The 20,663-nt window shown below is 39.8% G+C and overlaps 1 protein-coding gene across 1 annotated transcript in view; it reads left to right on the forward strand.

Annotated features, from left to right (window-relative positions):
- The window catches only part of ANKMY1 (ankyrin repeat and MYND domain containing 1), a 1,970,922-nt gene that overhangs the window by 612,363 nt on the left and 1,337,896 nt on the right, over positions 1–20,663 (forward strand). Inside the window, exon 6 of the mRNA XM_044070101.1 lies at positions 13,548–13,712. Coding sequence (XP_043926036.1) covers positions 13,548–13,712 — 165 coding nt within the window. The remainder of the gene's footprint in view (positions 1–13,547; positions 13,713–20,663) is intronic.

The following is a 20,663-nucleotide window of genomic DNA, read 5'->3' on the forward strand; positions in this document are numbered from 1 at the left end:
ATACAGGGCATTGTCAGAACCCACTGTGATGGACCTCCTGCATATCTACAAAACAAACAGCACCAGAATTACCCATTTTAAAGATGTAAACCTTGCCTGTGATATAAATAGGAGCTGCTGGAGAGATAGGTACAGTATGTATCCCAGAGACTACCATGTCTATGGAACAGAGTTCCTCCCTAACCCAATTCAAGTGCAGCTTGGACAATTGGATGGGAAACTGGAAATTCATCCCTAGTTTGGCACTTATGTCTCTAATGGACACAGGTAACCTGTAAATTGTTCATCTCCCAGGCCCATGCTTACACTTATCAAGGGTATCCAAACTTGTTAGATTTGGGATGCATGGCTAGGCTTAAAAAGGCCCTCGTGGTCATTAGCCTAGTAAACACCTATGAACCTATGAAGAAGTTCGAAGTCAGACAGGTGATAGAAATATGGGATTCAAATATTAATAGATGTTGACATCAGAATTTGAATCCTGTAGCTAAGTTTTGAGCTTCCTTTTCTATCTAATTGACATCCAGTCTGTTAGTTAGCAGAAATAGATGAATCCCTGTTCAGCTTGATATCCCTGGCTAAATCTCATAGCCTTGTTTTAGAAGTATTGGGTACATTACATTTTGGTGAACTATCATTAGAGCATAGCACACAAACCATAATGTATATTTAGGTTCATAGGTTCATAGTTAAGTACTAGGCTATCCGCCCGTGGGCATCTATAAGCCTAGCCAGAATGTGTTGGCTTTCGCCACCCCCTTAGATTAGTTCCCTGTGCCTCAGTCCAGCAGAACCATTAGTTCCCTGTGCCTCTGTCCAGCAGAGCCACTGCAGTGATCCCCGGGGTAAATTTACTGTTTCCCATCCACTCGTCAAGGTTTCTCTTGAAGAGTGTTAGTGAGGGGCTCTGCCTAATGTAGATTGGAATCCTGTTCCAAACCATGGGGAGTCTCTGGGACAGGAATCTATCCCTCCAGCACGTCCTATTTATCATTGTGGTGAGGTTTAGATCCCTAGAGTGTGTTGCTCTTGGAGATTTGTTTTGTTTTTAGGTGGAGCATGTCCATCACTTCTGGGTTGGACATGGCCTTGTATGTCAGGCAGACATCACCTCTGATTAAGCGGTATGCAACCGAGTACAGCTGGAGTTTCTTCAGTCTGGCTGTATAGGGCATATGTTTGAGGCCAATAATCTTCTTGGTGAGGTACTTCTGTGGTCTTTCCATCTGTTGCCGGTGTCTTGTAAGGTACATCCCAAATGGAGCATTGTACTCTATGATGGGTCTAATGAGTGATGAGTAGAGGGGCACAATAACCTCTTTTTTTCTAGATGCAAACATTTTTGTGATTAGGTGGGCCACACAGAAGGATTTTCTAACCACCTTGGTAATATGATTATCAAAGGAGAGATTACTATCTACTTGGGTCCCCAGATCCCTTATTACATTTTCTGTATTTAGGGAACTACCACGTATGTGGTAGTTCATGGGTACTTTGTTTTTTCCAAAGGGGATGACTATGCACCTTTTGGCATTTAGCTTGAGGCCATGATTTTGACACCAGGTATCCGTCTCAGTGAGACCCTTCTGGAGGATGTCTGTATCAGCCGGAGAGTCAGTTATGGCCCCCAGTTTGCAGTCATCTGCGAACTTGGTCAGCCATAGTCCTCCTGTGCTTGCCTGTACCTCTGAGAAGTATATGCCGAACAGGAGGGGTCCCAGGACTGTGCCCTGGGGGATGCCAATTGTAACTGGTTTAGAGTTGGACCTAGAGCCTGCAACTCTCACCATGTGGGTTCTATCCGTAAGCCAATTGGCAACCCATCTCATGATGTAGGAGTTTATGTTCAGGCTGGTGAGCTTGTCTATAATACCAGAATGGGGGATGGTGTTGAAAGCCTTTGTGAGGTCTAGGTCGGCTGTGTGGACCTCCTTTCCCTCGTCTAAAGCCTTGGTAACTGTCTCAAAGAAGTCCATCAGGTTTAGGAGACATGATCTGCCCTTAACAAACCAAACTGGGTAGGGTCCAATGTTTGAAGATTCCCAATGTCTCTGTTAATGAATTCCATGGTGATGCGCTCCATAGCCTTGCAGACCAGGCTAGTCAGGCTTATAGGATGATAGTTCCTGGGGTCCGTTGTGGCTCCACCTTTGTGGAGCGGGATAATGGTTGCTGTGCGCCACTCTATGGGTACGTAGCCTGTAGAGAGGCTGAGTTTGAACAGTGTGTTTAGGTGAGGGGTTAGTTCATTTTGGAGCTCATGTAAGACACAGCCTGGGACACCGTCTGGTCCCATTGAAGCTGTATTTTTGGCTTTGGATAGGGCTGTTTTAACCTATGTGTCAGTGATTGCCGGGGCACTACATTCTTCTGGTATGATTATGGGTCATTTAGGGGGTGTCTGCCAGAATGTTGGCAATATCAGTCGGTTCAGTTTATTTTGTGCCATTCTGCAATAACTCAGAGCAGATCTGAGAGTTTCCACTTAGGTTCTTGACATAGCTAAAGAACACTTTGTGGTTATCTTTGGAGTCCTTGGCAATTTTTCTTTTGAAGCTAGCCTTGGATGATTTTATGAAGGATCGTAGTTTCTTGCTGATACTAATCAGGGATGTCTTTCCTTCTTGGGATTTTACTCTTTTCTGCACTAGTTCTCTCCTTCTATTGTATAGCTTGTTTATGGCAGGGGTCCACCAGACTGGTTTCCTTTTCTTGGAGGAGTGAGTCTTGGTTTTGCTTGGGTTAGCATGATCCATGCATTCTTGCAGGTGCTCATAGAGTGCCTTTGTAAGGGATTCAGCAGCTTGGACAGCATTGTCCTTTAGCATGGAGGCTGTGAACCTTTCCACCTCGGTCTTAAGTAACGTGAAGTTTGCTTTTGAAAAGTTTTTCACGGTGGTTTCCTTGACTGGGGGTGGGGGCGGAATGTGGATATCCAGAGTGATTAGTCTATGGTCTGATCTAACCAGCGAGAGTTTGACCTCCGGTGTAGAACACCGGTCGCCCATGTTGGTGATGACCAGGTCCAATATGTTGTCACATCTAGTGGGGGTGTTGACCAGTTGATCCAGGGCGTTCGAGTTTATAAATTCTAGGAAGCGTTGGGCAAGGGAGTTAGTACTTGAATAGTTCTCCCAGTTAATGTTTGGGTAATTGACATTACCCGATATTAGGGCATTTGGTAGGACCTTCATGTTTTCCAGTTTCTCTAGAAACGCAGAATGGGGGTCCTGGGTTTTGGTGGGTGGTCTGTAGCAAGCTACAATTTTAATTGCAGTTTTGCCCTTTGTTAGTTGCACATGAATGATCTCTGAGGCATTGTGCTGTGCCACTAACCTGGAGGTGTGGGTATCCTTGATGAATATGGATACACCTCCACCTTTTGTGTTTTGGTCCTAGTTCTGTGGCCGAAAAGTATGGTACGAGTTATATATAGCCTGGTAGTGCTGGGGTGCTCTCAGGATCCTTAAACCAGGTTTCTGTTACTGCACAGATATCGATGTTCTCCATACTGAGGAGTGCCTCGAGTGCATGTATTTTGAGGTTTAGACTTCTAGCATTGAGTAACATAACCCTCAGTTTTTGGTTAGTTGTGCTATTTATGGTGGTGGGTTTGTCTTTTGAGCCTTGCCTAAAAAAGGCACTATGGGGGCGGCAAAAGCCTTGGCCAGTATTCGAAAGCCTAAGGGTGACAGGTACAAGCCATCTCTTGCGAAGCAACGTCGCTTATCGAGCATGTCATCCCAGGTGAACAGATACTGGATCCCCTTTGAATGACACCAGAAACTTAGCCAATTGTTGAAATTGATCATTTTTTTCTTTATACTGTGGCATGATTTTTGGTGAGGGCAGGATGCTACTCAGGGTCAATGTCATACCGGCCTGGGCTACGTGATCAGAGAGCTCCTCCATGTTCCTTTTCATGTAGTCCAGGGAGGTATGTCTCAGGTCATTCACACCAACATGGACAATGACAGAGTCGTATTTGTACTTGTTCTGGAGTGACCTGAGTGCTTGTGTTATGTGGTGGATCCTGGCGCCCGACAGGCAGCTAACTGTAACCTTCTCCTTGTCCAGCCTAGTTAGTGGGACATCAGTGTGCCTGACTATAGAGTCACCTATTACTAGTGTGTTGGGTATGTTATTTTGCCTTAAGGGATGTGACTGCGTGGCACACTGATTTTGTGAAGTATGTGTTTCATGGTTTGTGATGGGATGTGGAGGTTGCTTGGGTGTCTGCTTTGGAGGTCTCTGTTGCTTTTGCAGATTTTTATTTAGAGCCTCCGAGTATGTTTTCCTGTATTTATGTGTGTTATTTGCCGGTGTTGGTTTAGTAGGTCTATGTGAGACTGGTGGTGTGTTGCAAGTATTTTCCTTCTCCTCATGACTGTCAGTTTCACTCTTGGGTTGAGAGAGCTTTGCCTCCAGTTTGGCTGTATAATTGCATCTCTCGCATATATTAGTGTTTGGCAGTAGGAGGAGAGGGTTGTCTGTGTACATGAGGCAGTTGTAACATTGCCTCAAAATGCCCAGATTCACCAGTTGGACTGGAGAGTGCACCTGAAACTGCCCTTTGGACATGCCTGAATAGGTAAAGTGAGCTGTTTTACTGATTATCTGGTAGGGACGAATAGAGAGCCTTGTCCTTCTGGACAGTATAGGGGGTCTAGTGCTAGGGTTAATTAGTGCTTGCTATGAGTTTTGAGCAAGTGCTGGGCTGTGAAATGAATGGTTTGAGTGCTTAAGTTGAAAGCTTGTCGGGAATGAAAGAGATAGAAATTAGCCCAAAATGGCCAATAATCTACTAACTTCTGGGCTACAGCAAACAAGGTGCACACATTTTAGAAAGAAACAGATCAAATAAGCAGGCACAATAAGCCTTTAACCAGAAATTCCCAGCTCAGAAGGGCAGAATCTAGCCTCTCCTCCCACAAGAGTGCAGACTACAAACCTTCTTAATGTAAAATAACTGGCCTGGAGCCCAAGTGCTTAAACCAGAACTAATACACTTTTAGAATAACAGACACTGAGCCTTCAATCAGCAGTTCCCAACTTAGAAGGATGTAAGCTACCTGTCCTGCCACAACAGTGCAGACCACAAATCTTCTTAATGTAAAACAACTGGTCTGAAGCCCAAGTGCAATAACCAAAAGACTTAGAATAACAGTTTCAATTTAATCAGGCTACTACCAAGCAGTAATAAATGCAGCAGAATAAACACAATTGAGTACTTTTTAAGAAGAGGCAAAAGCAAAATAAGGTAATAAAGTAGGAAAAAACACAAATACAGTAAAAGCAGATAAAGTGCAAATTGTTTTTATATATATATATATATATATATATATATATATATATATATATATATATATATAACACTAGAAAACAAGCAAACTGATTTGTACAAATTTCCCAATTAACTGGTAAAAAAACTCAGAACTGAGCCCTGTTCCAGCAGTCTTCAATCAGACAAGTTCAGGGCCTAAGTGGGTATGTCTACTCAAATGTTCTCTCTGTATTAGGCAGGATAAGCTAATGAGACTAGACTAGGATAGAGCTGGGAAAGGGCTGAACAGTGGGGAATGGTAGGAGTGTCTGAAATCAAAATATGATCTTACTGTACTCGGTTGAGTGGGCAAATGAGATGGGCCCAGGAGGAGTGTTCAAACACAATTTTACAGGAGGAGCGGTCAATTCCAAAGCCACCAAGATTACTACCACAACAAGAACAGGGAGGGCAGGTGGGGAAAATTAAGTGTAGACAGGGAGAGACAGAGAGACAGCTTCCAATTTTCAGTAAACAAATAGGCAAGTAAATGCAGTACTATTTTTAACACAATATTCAATGAAACAAACAGAAAAAATAAAATTCAGTACTCTCTTATAACACTGCAAGTTTGTACTTATCTCAGCTTGTAATAAAGTTGATGTAGGGTATACCAAACAGCTCCAGTATGCAACTATTCAGCAGAAATAATTTCAGAGATAAGGGACTAAGACTTTAAGGCACAGAGAATCCCTCTAGGCTAAGACTTCTACACTGAAAAACAATGAAGTGAGATGAATAAACTAAGTGCAAACAGGGAGAGAGAGAGACAGCTTCCAATTTTCAGTAAACAAATAGGCAGATAAATGCACTATTATTTTTAACACAATATTCAATGAAACAAACAGAAAAAATAAAATTCAGTACTATCTTATAACACTGCAAGTTTGTACTTATCTCAGCATGTAATAAAGTTGATGTACGGTATACCAAACACCTCCAGTATGCAACTATTCAGCAGAAAATTAAAGCATGTATGCATTAGATAACCTCCAGACATTCTCTTGTAGTGTATTGAGTAAAGATTTAAATCTATTAAGGTACTGCCATTCTTTTTATCCACCCTTGTTTTTCACTATTTTCCATGACTATGCTTTTGTAGGTGGCCCAACAGTATCATTATATTGATATTTTTGATACAGGCTTGTACCCATGCCAAATACAGAGGCATTATAGCATCTGGATCTTTTGACATAGTAAATGTGAGAATATAAATATACGTTCATGCAAGCTGATAGCCAGTGATGTTTAGAAAAGAGCTTATTATCAGTAATTAACCCCGAGTATTAGTGTTCCACATCTGATTTTTGTCTTATTTTTTTAGATCAGATGACAAAGACTATAATCTAGCATTTGTCAATAATCAGAGAGAATGGGTTATGATTTTGCCCTTAGAGATAGGAACTATTGCTTGATGAAAGCTACTAGTGTCAGAAATTTTACTCATCAATAACCAAATTGTTGGAGTAAGGGTGTGACAGACTATTGTAGCACTGACTTGCATTGTTCAGGATCTGGTTGACAGGACTGGAGAGGGTGAGTGGATTCAGCAGTCAGGGGTCTGTTTTGCTTTCCCTGAAAAATGACAGGATGGAGGAGTAGGAGAAAATGTGCAACAGGCTTGCAGACTAACAAGAAGTGAAATATTTCTGTTTCAACCATTATGAGACCTTACATTAATAGTGATTTTCTCACTGTCCTTTTGTCTGCTACTGGAAACAGTTACTAATGAAAATAAGTTTTTAAATGATAAAACATTGATGTTGATGATTCTGTTTTGCTGTCAGCTGCTCATCTGGAATTAGGGACTGTGCTTGGAGTTATGACATAAATGAGTAAAGTAGTTGATTTTCTTGTAAATCACTGAGGATTACGGTCTGTCAGTAACACCACACTTTAGAGTTTTGTACATGTTATTATTCAGCAACTGCATATTGATCCTAAATCTGTTGTTCTGCTAACTTATTAGGTGAATTAGAGTGCCTGTGCTGCTTCCCTGAGTGCAAAAGGCATTTTGTCTTGCTTAGTATATAGCAGTTTTTGTTATTTATTAGATGCGAACATGCCATATGGGCAGAATAGATTTCACACAGTAATGACTGTTGTTTTTGCAGGGCATAGCTGATATTTCTCTCCGTTCAAGCTGGTATCCTCACTAACACGGTACTTGCATATTTGCACTGTTTACTTACTGATACTGTGCTTGCATAATTTCACTGGTTAGTCACTCTCATACATTGCAAATGTACTGTATGTGGATATGTCTATGTATCTAATGCTCTGCTGTAACTGTATTTGATTACTGGTGCATATATCTACCTAGTGCAGTTAAACTCTTCCTCCCTAAAAGGGCTAGGGTACTTGTACTTTGCTTGGACTACAGTCACAGAGTCATACAATATAGAGTATAGAGTTGTATTTTGCTTGGACTACAGTTAAGTATTTTGCCTGCCTGGAATTGTTGTTTGGCCTTTGTCTGCTGCTTTTTCTACAAGCTACCTCTCTAACTTTACTTTCCCTCCACATTTACCTTTCTCTACACCTATTTCTCTTCAGAGTCTTCACTTCATTTCTGCCTGATTCCCTCAACCTTCACATGTATCACTCCCAGTTACCTAACTCATTCTCTCTCTCTCTCTCTTTTTCAGTAAACCATCCCGGGTGCTCGCTCCCTGCCTTTAGGGTATAAAGATACCGCTGGCCAAACCCAAGAAGACATCCAGAATTGTTGCCTGCCAGCCATGCTGCATAAGGTGTGGATTTCCCCACTAAAGACTTTGAAAGTATGTAGCCCACAACTAACTACTTGTGCACTATCTACTAATACTAACATGTAGCTGCCCATCCGTGTGTGTGGTTCTCAGCAACCTACCGCAGACCACTTGCCACTCTATCCCCCTCCAGTATCTCTCAAACCCAGAATACATTACTATGTAAAGGAACTGCTTATCCCTACTTTACACTATCTCTCTCTGCCACTAGGTGGCAGCATTTTACCATGTAAAGCTAGTCTTACCACCTATCTCCAGACTTTTCCCATTATACCATAAGCTGGTAGAATTATTTAAGTCCTATTCCCCATTCTACAGCTACTACACACCCACCTCCCTCCCTGTGAAACTACCCTCACTTACAACTACTAACATACTTTCCTCTAAATTAAAGTAATACTTACCTATTTACTTTAGTTAATATCTCTGCAGTTACTGATACTTTTTCTACTGTAGTCAGTTCTCCTGCTCTTGCCCGCTCCGTTTGCCCTACTGGCTCACTCCGCTCTCCTACCCTGCCCCCAAATTCCACCCTCCCAAAATGCACCTACATTTATAGTTCAGTTAGTCACACCACTCCTTCACCAGCCTATCACCATCCCTCAGGTATCACATCCACTCCCACTACCATACCGCACCCTCCCGCTTAGTGCCCTCACCTATCCTCCTTCCATACCACACCCTCCTGCTTACTGCCCTCACCTCTCCTAGTCTCAGACACATCATGCAAGGCATACTACCACTACTACTACTAATTTGCACTACTCTAGCCTACACTACATTTTTACACACTAACATACCAATAAACATCACCTTCCACACAACACATACCAACACACACACACACACACACATACAAATATAAACATTTTAATCTGCTCCACATTATTTAATAATAACTCAGTATTTTATATACACAAAACACATACCACATACCTCATCACCACTCAATAGACAAGCCACACCCAGAGTACATATACACCTAGCTCGAGCCATCAAACTCAAACTTCTCCTCAAAAAATGGCTACTAATCTCAGGAGACATATACCCCAACCCAGGTCCACACAACAAAATTCGCTCAAACAAACAGGAATCAGACCTAATTATTATTAACCTAAACTCTAGAAGTATATCCAATAAGCTACATGACTTACATGCATTCATAGCCCACTACTCCCCAGATATACTAACTATCACTGAAACCTGGCTTAAACCCACCACCCAAAATGGAGAAATTCTTCCCCCAGGATATAACATCATAAGGCAAGACACAGACACCAAAAAGGGAGGCGGAGTTGCAATTTTATTTAAAAATGCACTTAACCTCCAGACTTTGAAAACTCCACTTCCCAAATTCCAAAATAGTGAAACATTAGGCTCCGTTATTTCCCTTAAAAACAAAAAGAGATTTAACATCCTCTGCAGTTATATTCCTCCAGGAAATAACTCACCTATAATAGAGGAAATGTTACAATGGGCCACAAACAACCTGCACCAAGAAACCATCCTACTAGGAGACTTAAACCTAGTCTGGCTAACCTGTAACTCCAACAATCCCTCAAATCACATCAACTTATTTGGATTCTCACAATTAATCCAAGAACCCACCAGAGTTGACAAAAAATCCAAAAAACACTCCATTCTCGACTGGACATTAGTTAATCTCCCCAAAGAAAATTATCATGTGGGCTGCCTACCTGATGTACTGAGTGACCACTGCCCCACATTCCTCCTTTGTAGACAGGTAAACATACCCAAACCTATACTATATAAGGAAACTAGAGATGAGCACAAGGTAGATCCACAGATTCTTAACAGCATGCTACAACAAAGTAACTGGCACCCACTACAAACTCTAGCATTAGACCAGGCAGTTGAATATTTCAATAATACATTTATGAATGCTCTAAATATACTAGCTCCCATCAGGAAACATAGGACTAAAGTTAGCTATGCCCCTTGGCTAGATAAAACAACAAAAGCCTTACTAAAAGCCAGAGACAATGCCTGGAAGAGCTGGAAAAAGAACAACACCAGGCAAGATAAACAAAGATATCAACAACTTCGTAATCAGGCCAAAAGACAAACAAAAATAGATAAACAAAACTACTTCCTAGAAATCTAAAACAAACATCCCAAGAACCCCCAAAAGTTCTGGCAGGCTATCAATTCCCTTCTAAAACCCAGCAAAACTACTATCCCAGCTCCCAACATCAATACTGATAATGACAGCATAGCTTCTCAATTTAACCATCACTTCACAGAATCTATTCTCTCATTATCTGCCCACTTATCAAACAACAGCTCTATATTCACCCCAACTATAGACCACAATAGTATACCCCCTTTACACTTTTACCCGTACCAACCTCCACAAAACTACTCTCAAAACTAAAACCCACCACTCTTGCAGCAGATGGTCTACCCACTACTATCCTAAAATTAGCTGCAGAGTCCCCAGCCTACCCGGTCTCTATTCTGATAAACCGCTCCATACAAGAAGCGTACATCCCCCAACTATGGAAAGTGTCATACATCATTCCCCTTCACAAAGGCAGCAACTCTTATGCACTATCAAACTACTGCCTCATTGCTATCCTATCCCCCCTTTTCAAGATCTTCGAGAAATGCATTCACACCCAGGTGATGCACTTCTTAACCTCACATAATCTCCTCTCCCCCACACAGCATGGCTTCCGCCCAAACCATAGCACAACTACAGCTCTTCTCTCCTTTACCAACCAGGTTAATCAACTTAGAAACAACAACTTCGTATCAGCCATATTCTTAGATCTATCAAAGGCATTTGACATGGTCTCACATAACCTACTTGTAGACACTCTAACAACCATGTCTTTTGCCCCCTTCGCTACTTCCTGGTTCAGAAACTGTCTCTCTGATATAAAACAATCAGTCAAATGGCAAGGTGTACTATTACCTCTACTACCAACTACCATTGGCGTTCCACAAGGATCAATACTGGGTCCTTTACTATTTACCATTTTCACAAACAAGCTACATACCTCCACCCTGCATGCATCACTTATACAATACGCAGACAATTCAACCCTAATATGCTCAGCCCCATCCTTAACCACTGTTCAAAAGCTTACCCAAGAATCCTTCTGCTCCGTGGAAAAATGGATTACAGATATCCAACTTATTCTAAACCCCAACAAGACCAAATTACTTCTTTTCTCCCCCAACAAATCCAAAACCACTCCTCCTTCCTTCACCATGACCTCCAAAAATGGCACCACAATCTCTCTTTCCCCCCATACTAAGCTCCTCGGTGTTGAAATAGATAAGGATCTTCACTTTGATGTCCATATTTCCCAAACCATTAAAAAAATACACAAAAAATTAGGAACCCTATACAAACACAAGCAATTTCTATCAGACCAAGCACGTATCACCCTAGCCCAAACCCACCTCTTGTCTACCGTACTATATGCATCACCAATCCTAACTCAGATCAGGAAAACAGGCTTAAGCGAACTTGAATCATGTTACAATAAAGTTGCAAAATTCGCCAATAAAGTTGCAAAATTCGCCACTTTTAGAAGTCATCACTGTCTTGCCTTAAAGGAGCTAAAATGGTTAGAACTACCTCATCAAATTATGTACCACCAACTAGTAATCACCTTCAGTATACTAAAAAGTCCCCACAAAACTCCAGCAAACTGTCCTCTATGCTTATCCAACAAGACCCTACTCTGTATATCCAAAGCCAGTAACACTGCAGGGAAAGCTCTTTTCTGTCATACCATTGCTAAGGTATGGAATAACCTCTCCCAAAACATCTCATCAGCAACAACTATCTCATTGTTCAAAAATATCACTCAAGCCACACCTCTTGCAGTCCTGGCTCTGTCCTTGCATCACATAAATGCTTTGCTGGTCTCCTCCACTCTCTCACTAACCTCTCCTCTGTCACTGCTTACCATGTCTAATACACAGCACTCAGTAACACCAATACAGGGCCTACTATTTGCTACCATTATGTCTTGTGAGATGTCTCTTTGCATCAGTCAATATGTGTTTTTTTACCAAATACCAATATCCAGGGTCCTACATTGTGTAAAGTAAGCCTGCCTGGAACAAACTATTGTATGATATATCTTGATTTTATATACCACTGTTAAAATTGTTTGACGTGGAGCTTTTCTCCCTGGGCCTCAGCTGTAAATGGACCTAGTTCCAGTCGGACTTTCCCGGTAAACAAATGTAAAAAAAAAAAAAAAAAAATATATATATATATATATATATATATATATATATATATTGTGTGTGTGTGTGTGTGTGTGTGTGTGTGTGTGTGTGTGTGTGTGTGTGTGTATATATACATATATGTATGTGTGTGTATGTATATATATATATATATATATATATATATATATATGTGTGTGTGTGTGTGTGTGTGTATATGGACTTAAATAATTATTTCTGTAGAAATGTGTTTCTTTTATTCTCTGATTTTTGTACTCATTGGTACATAATTCTTCTTTGTAAGGTGAGCACATAATTCCTGCTTATTTCTTACATAATTTTCATCAGTTTTTCCTGATGGACAAATACACTTTGTTATAATATTCTATACTGTAAGTCTTTTTCTCATATCTTGCCTTACTATGCAGTGCCTGTGGTTTAGCTCAAGTCTTAGATCTGAGCCCTTCAAATTAAATTCTACTTACAGATTGTGTAATTATGAACAAGTCAGTTAACCAAATAGTGATCTTGGGTTATCCATAAAAAGAGTGAAAAGATGAATTTAAGAACTATAGTTTACTCTCTATTCACTTTTATGTCAAACCATTTACTGAAGCAGGTTGCCATAAAACTGAAATGCTGGTTGTTCATTTTACTGCCTCAGTACAAAGTTCAGAGCTGTTATGAAGCGTTATATTGCATTGGTTGTCAGTAATTTCCTGTGCATTGATCAGGACCAATGAGAACTGAACTATGGCTACAGTTGGTTTATTTGCAGATGTAGGGAAGTGCTTTCAAGATTCTAGTGTGCAGCAGTTTTCTTCATTTATTGCACCACCCCCTGGTAAATCAAAGTATTGTTTGCGCATGTATGCAAGTCAGCACAAAAAGTTGTATTACACAATATTGTATTATATCCTGTTCTGATATGGAATATTTTACAGATATTTTAAAGTAATTTTTGTTTATTTCTAGAACTCTGTTATTTCCAGAACTGTGTATCATTTATGTGTAGTATAGTTTCCTCAAAATTCAGTTAGCTGTGGTATTATGTTTGAACATGCTATATTAAATATGGTTAATATTCATTGAGATATGATCTGGTTTGCAGATAATATTCTGAGGGTAAGAAATAACAGATAGCCAAATACTAATTATTACCTTACTTTGCATATCTGCCACATCACAAATTGGCTACAGCCTCATAAAATCCTGTTGTACATATACATTTGTTTTCTCTTTAGGTTAATTGCCACAATGACATCATCAACCTTCTCCTTGACAATGGTGCAGATGTTAACAGATTAACAGATGAAGGTGTTTCGGCTCTGACTGCATGCCTTGTCCTTTATTATTCACCAGAATCATTTCACCATAACATTGCTGAAAGAAGCATAGCCATTTCTCAGGTCAGGTATTTTTCTGAAATGTTAATATTTTCAAAAAGTGATAATCAAGTAGTTATTGATAAAAGCAACAATTATATTATTCTCCATGTACAAAGATCATAATTATTTTCAGTAATTGATTTGCTTCAGGGGAATAGGGCAGCCGCGGTGGTGGTGCAGCGGTTAGCATTGCCGCCTCACAGCAAGAGGTTCTCAGGTAAAGCTGAAAGAAGAAGAAGAAGGAGGTTTGCTTCAGGGGAATGGCTGTAAATCAGTGTGCTGAATTAGATCAGTAATGTAACTTTTACTGCCTCTTGGAAGGTAGAAAATAGTGTAGTATATAGTCTCTAAAACCAATGCCTATATGTAAGTGTATGTCAATATTTTTAGTAAAAACGTTGGAAGTTGCTAAATTGACAAATCCAAATAAACTCCACCATAAAACTTGAAAACACAATGCAAAAATATCTAATTAAACACTAGAAACAGTAAGAGCTTTTATGAAATTACTGCAAAAGACAAGGACTTCATGAGACTGTTATAAATGCATGTAAATGTACCCCACTGTCCCAACAAAAACAGAACACATTTCTCACAAAAGACATGTATTATAAAGTGTATAATTTATCTAGTCTTATTTTTCCATTGAGGTCATACGTGTTTTACAGAAAGTTTTTATGTTTGCTCCCACTGCTAGAGTTAAAATTGTGCTTATTGTTTTGGAATTAAAGAGTTGTACACATAAGGTGAATTTTAAATTACTTTTAACAATAATGGACAAATTGACAATAGTGTATTAAAGAACTTAGTTAACTTTATTATTCTATTACACTGTACTACCACAGTTTTTGAGAAGATCTATGAAAATGAGATTATCATTTTATTAAATTATACTTTCTTTTATCTCTTCTTCTTTCAGCTGCTCCCGTCAGGGGTCGCCACAGCAGATCAACTATTTCCATTTCTTCCTGTCCTCTGCATCTTGCTCTGTCACACCAACCACGTGCATGTCCTCTCTCACCACATCCATAAACCTTATCTTAGGCCTTCCTCTTTTCCTGTTACCTGGCAGCTTCATCCTTAGCATCTTTTTCCCAATGTACTCTGCATCCCTCCTCAGCACATGTCAAAACCAACGTAATCTTGCCTCTCTGGCTTTGTCTCCAAACCTTCCAACCTGGGCTGACCCCCTAATATACTTATTCCTAATCCTGTCCATCCTTGTCACACCTAGTGCAAATCTTAACATCTTCAACTCTGCCACGTCAAGCTCTGACTCCTGCCTTTTTGTCAGTGCCACTGTCTCCAACCCATATAACATAGCTGGTCTCACTACCCTCTTGTAGACCTTCCCTTTCACTCTTACTGGTACTTGTCTGTCACAAATCACTCCTGACACTCTTCTCCACCCACTCCATCCTGCCTGTACTCTCTTCTTCACCTCTCTTCCACACTCACCATTACTCTGAACTGTTGATCCCAAGTATTTAAACTCATCCACCTTTGCCACCTCTACTCCCTGCATCCTCACCATTCCTCTATCCTCCCTCTCATTCACACACATATATTCTGTCTTAGTCCTGCTGACCTTCATTCCTCTTCTCTCTAGAGCATATCTCCACCTCTCCAGGGTCTGCTCCACCTGTTCCCTACTCTCACTACAAATCACAATGTCATCTGCAAACATCATAGTCCACGGGGACTCCTGTCTGATCTCGTCTGTCAACCTGTCCATCACCATTACAAATAAGAAAGGGCTCAGAGCTGAACCTTGATGTAATCCCACCTCCACCTTAAACGCATCCGTCACTCCCACCGCAGACCTCACCGCTGTCACACTACCCTCGTACATATCCTGTACCACTCTAACATACTTCTCTGACACTCCCGACTTCCTCATACAATACCACAACTCCTCTCTAGGCACCCTGTCATATGCTTTCTCTAAATCCACAAAGACACAATGCAACTCCTTCTGACATTCTCTGTACTTCTCCATCAACACTCTCAAAGCAAACATCGCATCTGTAGTGCTCTTTCCTGACATGAAACCATACTGCTGATCACTAATCTTCACCTCCCTTCTTAACCTAGCTTCCACTACTCTTTCCCATAACTTCATGCTGTGACTGATCAATTTAAACTCTCTGTAGTTACTACAGCTCTGCACATCACCCTTATTCTTAAAAATCGGCACCAAAACACTTTTTTTCCATTCCTCAGGCATCCTCTCACTTTCCAAGATTTCATTAAACAATCTAGTTAAAAACTCCACTGCCATTTCACCTAATCACCTCCATGCTTCCACAGGTATGTCATCTGGACCAACAGCCTTTCCGTTCTTCATCCTCTTCATAGCTATCCTTACTTCCTCCTTGCTAATCCACTGCACTTCATGATTCACTAGCCGCACATCATCCAACATTCTCTGCATTCATCAGCCCCTCAAAGTACTCTTTCCATCTGCTCAACACACTCTCCTCGCTTGTGAGTACGTTTCCCTCATTATCCTTTATCACCCTTACCTGCTGCACATTTTTTACTAGCTCGGTCCCTCTGTCTAGCCAATCGGTACAGGTCCTTTTTCTCCCTCCTTAGTGTCCAACCTTTTATACAACTCATCATCCGCCTTATACTTAGCCTTCACCACCTCTCTCTTTGCCATGCACCTCATCTCCTTATACTCTTGTCTACTTTCTTCATCTCTCTGACAATCCCACTTCTTCTTCGCCAACCTCTTTCTCTGTATACTCTCCTGTACTTCTTCATTCCACCACCAGGTCTCCTTGTACTCCTTCCTCTTTCCAGATGTCACACCAAGCACCTTTCTAGCCATCTCTCTTACTAGCTCTGCTGCAGTTACCCAGCTATTCGGTAACTCTTCACTGCCACCCAGTGCTTGTCTTAACTCTTCCCTGAACATCACCTCACAATTACCATTTTTCAATTTCCACCATTTGATCCTTGGTGCTGCCCTCACACTCATCCTCCTCTTCTTGATCACCAATGTCATCCTACAAACTACCATCCTATGCTGCCTAACTACACTTTCCCCTGCCACTACTTTACAGTCTCCAATCACCTTCAGACTGGCCCTTCTACGTAAGATATAATCCACCTGTGTGCATCTTCCTCCACTCTTGTATGTCACCCTATGCTCCTCCCTCTTGTTAAAATATGTATTCACCACAGTCATGTCCATCCTTTTTGCAAAATCCACTACCATCTGACCTTCTGCATTCCTTTGTTTAACACCATACCTACCCATCACTTCCTCATCCCCTCTGTTCCCTTCACCAACATGCCCATTGAAATCTGCTCCAATCACCAGTCTCTCACCCTTGGTTACAGTCATCACCACTTCATCCAACTCACTCCAAAATTTTTCTTTCTCACCCATCGCACACCCAACTTGTGGAGCATATGCACTAACAACATTCATCATTACACCATCAATTTCCAGCTTCATAAACATCACTCTATCCGACACTCTTTACACCTCCAAAACACTCTTAGCATACTGTTCCTTCAGGATAATGCCTACGCCATTTCTCCTCCCATCCACACCATGATAAAACAATTTGAACCCGCCTCCGATACACCTAGCCTTGCTCCCCTTCCGTATGGTCTCTTGCACACACAATATACCAAACTTCCTTCGGTCCATCATATCAGCTAGCTCTCTCCCTATACCAGTCATACTGCCAACATTCAAAGTTCCAACCCTCACTGTCACAGTTCTAGCCTTTACCTACCTTCGGCCATGCCTTCTGCCTCTTCTCCTCCTTCGGCCAACAGTAGCCCACTTCTTTTATACATTTTATAATTCATCAAATGAAGAAAAATGCTGTTAGATAACATATTATAAGATTGTGACAGATGTTTTATAAAAGCGAATAATGAGGGGGTCTTGTTATTATGGACAGGACAAAGTATGGAAAAAAATAATTGATTGAAGCCACTCTGGTGGCTTAGGGGTATAAAGCCCTAACTTTGACCCAGTTGACCGGGGTTTGATTAGTGGCTAAGGTGGCTAATGAAGCAGCAGAGAAGAATGGGAGTTCCCATTCTGGGTGGGAGTGTGTTCGTTCCTTAGGCGAGGAGGGGAGGGGTGGTTCAAAAGAGGGGAGTTGCCTTCAAACATAAGAGTCGAGTGTGGTAGGCATGGCAAGAAATGGGTAGGGAAGTTAAAGATCACCCCAGGATGGAAGCAGAGATAGCCAAGCCTCCAGGATGCCCTTAGGATCCACAAAAGGGGGGGTCCAGTGATTTTGAAGACAAGTTGGTCGATGTGGGATACTGAGTGTTGGGTCACTAAAAGGATGAACCAAGGGGGGACCAAAAAAAAAAGTAGTTGATTGACTTAATAAGTGATTAAAAGTTTTACCAATTAGTTAACTACAAGTCTGTGAAAATAATTCTATAGGTATATTGATTTAGTTTCTAAATTGTTTGAAGAAAAAGAATACAAGTATCTGACAGATAACAAATGTATGTTACCAGTCTTGTTTGATGTGTTGGAAGTGCACATAGATGAGGATATTCCCTCCATGAAACTAACTGTAGCTGGCCCAGGTGCTCAAATTGAATTGTGTATTTTTGGAACACAAAATTAAATAATTTGTTAGGTTAGCAGATTTGTATATTATGGTTTCTGGTCATTTTATTGAGAGGATTTCAAGTGTTCTAATAAATGCAGAAGATTTATTAATAATAGTGGATATAAAGTCCTTATATATATTACAGTAATACCCTAAGTTCTTGGGTTAAAATGGATGAATCATGAATTATACTGTTTCTGTCACTGTTAAAGAAATCTGGGTCATTACTCTGGCATTAGATACAATGTTGCAGGATATAGATATTCTTTTGTTTGTTAAACATATTTGTCCATCAGTTAAGTGGTATATGTATGGGTGATTCCGTGGCTTACAGTTATGCAAATATGGCCCTAACACATTTGGAAAAGGAATTTGTGTATCATTTTAATGAATTCAAGTTCACTAGATGTTGGTTATACTTTATAGGTGACATTTTCATTGTTTGGAAGGGAAGCAACAGTGCACTTTGTAGGTTTATAGAATTTTGGAACCATACCATTGATTTTCTGAGGTTTGAGCACAACATTAGGGCAAATAACATTTCCTTTTTGAATATGATTATTTTTGAAGAGCTTGTTTCTAAAAGATTGGCAACTAGTATCAGTTATAAAAATGTGGCTATTAACGATTTGTTGCATTATAATAGTATGCATGCTACCAGTTTGAAAAAGAGCATTCTTACCGGTCAGGCAACTAGTCTACTTAATTTAACCTCAAACTTCACAACAGTACAACATTAATTAAATGTTATGAAAAAAATGAGTCACAAAGGCATTGGAAAAAGAGGAAATAAAGATGTTGGAAAAAAGAGTAGAGATGTAGGGTGGTCCCTTTCTATGACTGTTAAATATTTTTAGATAATAAGGGAATGAAGTCCATTGCTTATAATAACTGGAGGATTTTACAGTTTTTAGAAGCATTGCCAATAATTTATAGAAGAAACCTAAACTGGTAATGAAGAAATGTAATAATTTTAAAAAGTTACTTTGAGAGAGAAACTCTGGGGGACACTTAACAGCAACATTAAGAAGGCAGTTACAAATGAGGCCAGTACAGCCAGTGTAGATTTAATGCACATAGTCTGTTTTATTTTAATGCAAAAATAGGTAAAATTATAGGTGCTCCCGGCTAGTTTAGTTGTGCAGCTGATTATTTGACTTGTATTGCTAAATGTGGTCCATGCGAAGAATGTTGATAAAACAGCAAGAATGCTTTGCATAAGAATGTATGAGCATTATCATGATATTAAGAGCAACATTAACTTAAACATATTATTTAGACATAAAGAAGTATGTATTAATTCTAAGAAATTTGTGTTTTATGCGATTGGTTATCGGGTGAAAGATTTTAGGTGTGGTAATTGCCTGGTTTAAATGACATGATTAATTTTAAATGTATTTTGTGAAATAAACCTTTAAAGCATTTGTAAATAGTATTGTCTCCTTTTAAAATGAAACACGTTTCAGTACGTCAAAGACTGTATTTAATTCATTGGTCATTTGAAGTCATGTGAAATTAATTGTTTGGTTAGTTAATATGCATTCACATTTGCATGTATTTAGGACAGTCTGATGAAGTTCTTATCTTTTGTGGCAATTTGATGAAAGCTCTAACAGTTTTTTTTTTGTTTTTATTAAATAGTTTTGCACAATTTCCTCATGATTTCTTGTCAATTTATAATTATAGTCTATAAATTCACGCCGACAAACCAAGGAAATGTAAACACACTGTGAAAGGGATAAGATGCACAAAACTCCTCCGTCCCTCGAGAACTCCAAAATAAAATTCCAAGTCGCCAAAATGTAAAACGAACAAATTTTATTAGGTTTAAGCTTCTCCCAAGCTTTTTGTTGGTTACAATACACCAACTTCCTCAGAAAACTCCTAAGAGAAATAAAAGCGGAAACGTCACTCAATCACTACCCTTTAAATACCTACACATATTATCTATAGAAAAATATACGAAATATCATTGAATACATATAAAAACTCCTCAAAAACATTATATTAATCAGAAAAAGAACCCGATTGATTAAAAACATATAAAAATAGTAGATGTTACTTACTTGATAAGCCAGCATGTTGTTAAATTTAGTGAATGTAAACGATGGAATTTTAATGTCACATCATGCAATGAATGCAATAAATCAGAATGGAAATAAAAGTGAAAGTGAACCATCAATAACCCCTGGGTATTTTACTCATCTGATGCTACTACTGACTACAAAACAACTGTTACCGAAAGCTACTGTACAATCAGATAACATAAAACTATCCTATTTGTTATTGTATATATATTTATAATTAAAACTATTATCTATATTTTACTTGTGTATGTATGCCATAATGAAAATCAATAGGTACAATAGAT

Source organism: Protopterus annectens, chromosome 4.part1 (genome assembly GCF_019279795.1).
Source record: "Protopterus annectens isolate FY-2018-M chromosome 4.part1, PAN1.0, whole genome shotgun sequence".
Taxonomy (NCBI): Eukaryota; Metazoa; Chordata; order Ceratodontiformes; family Protopteridae; genus Protopterus; species Protopterus annectens.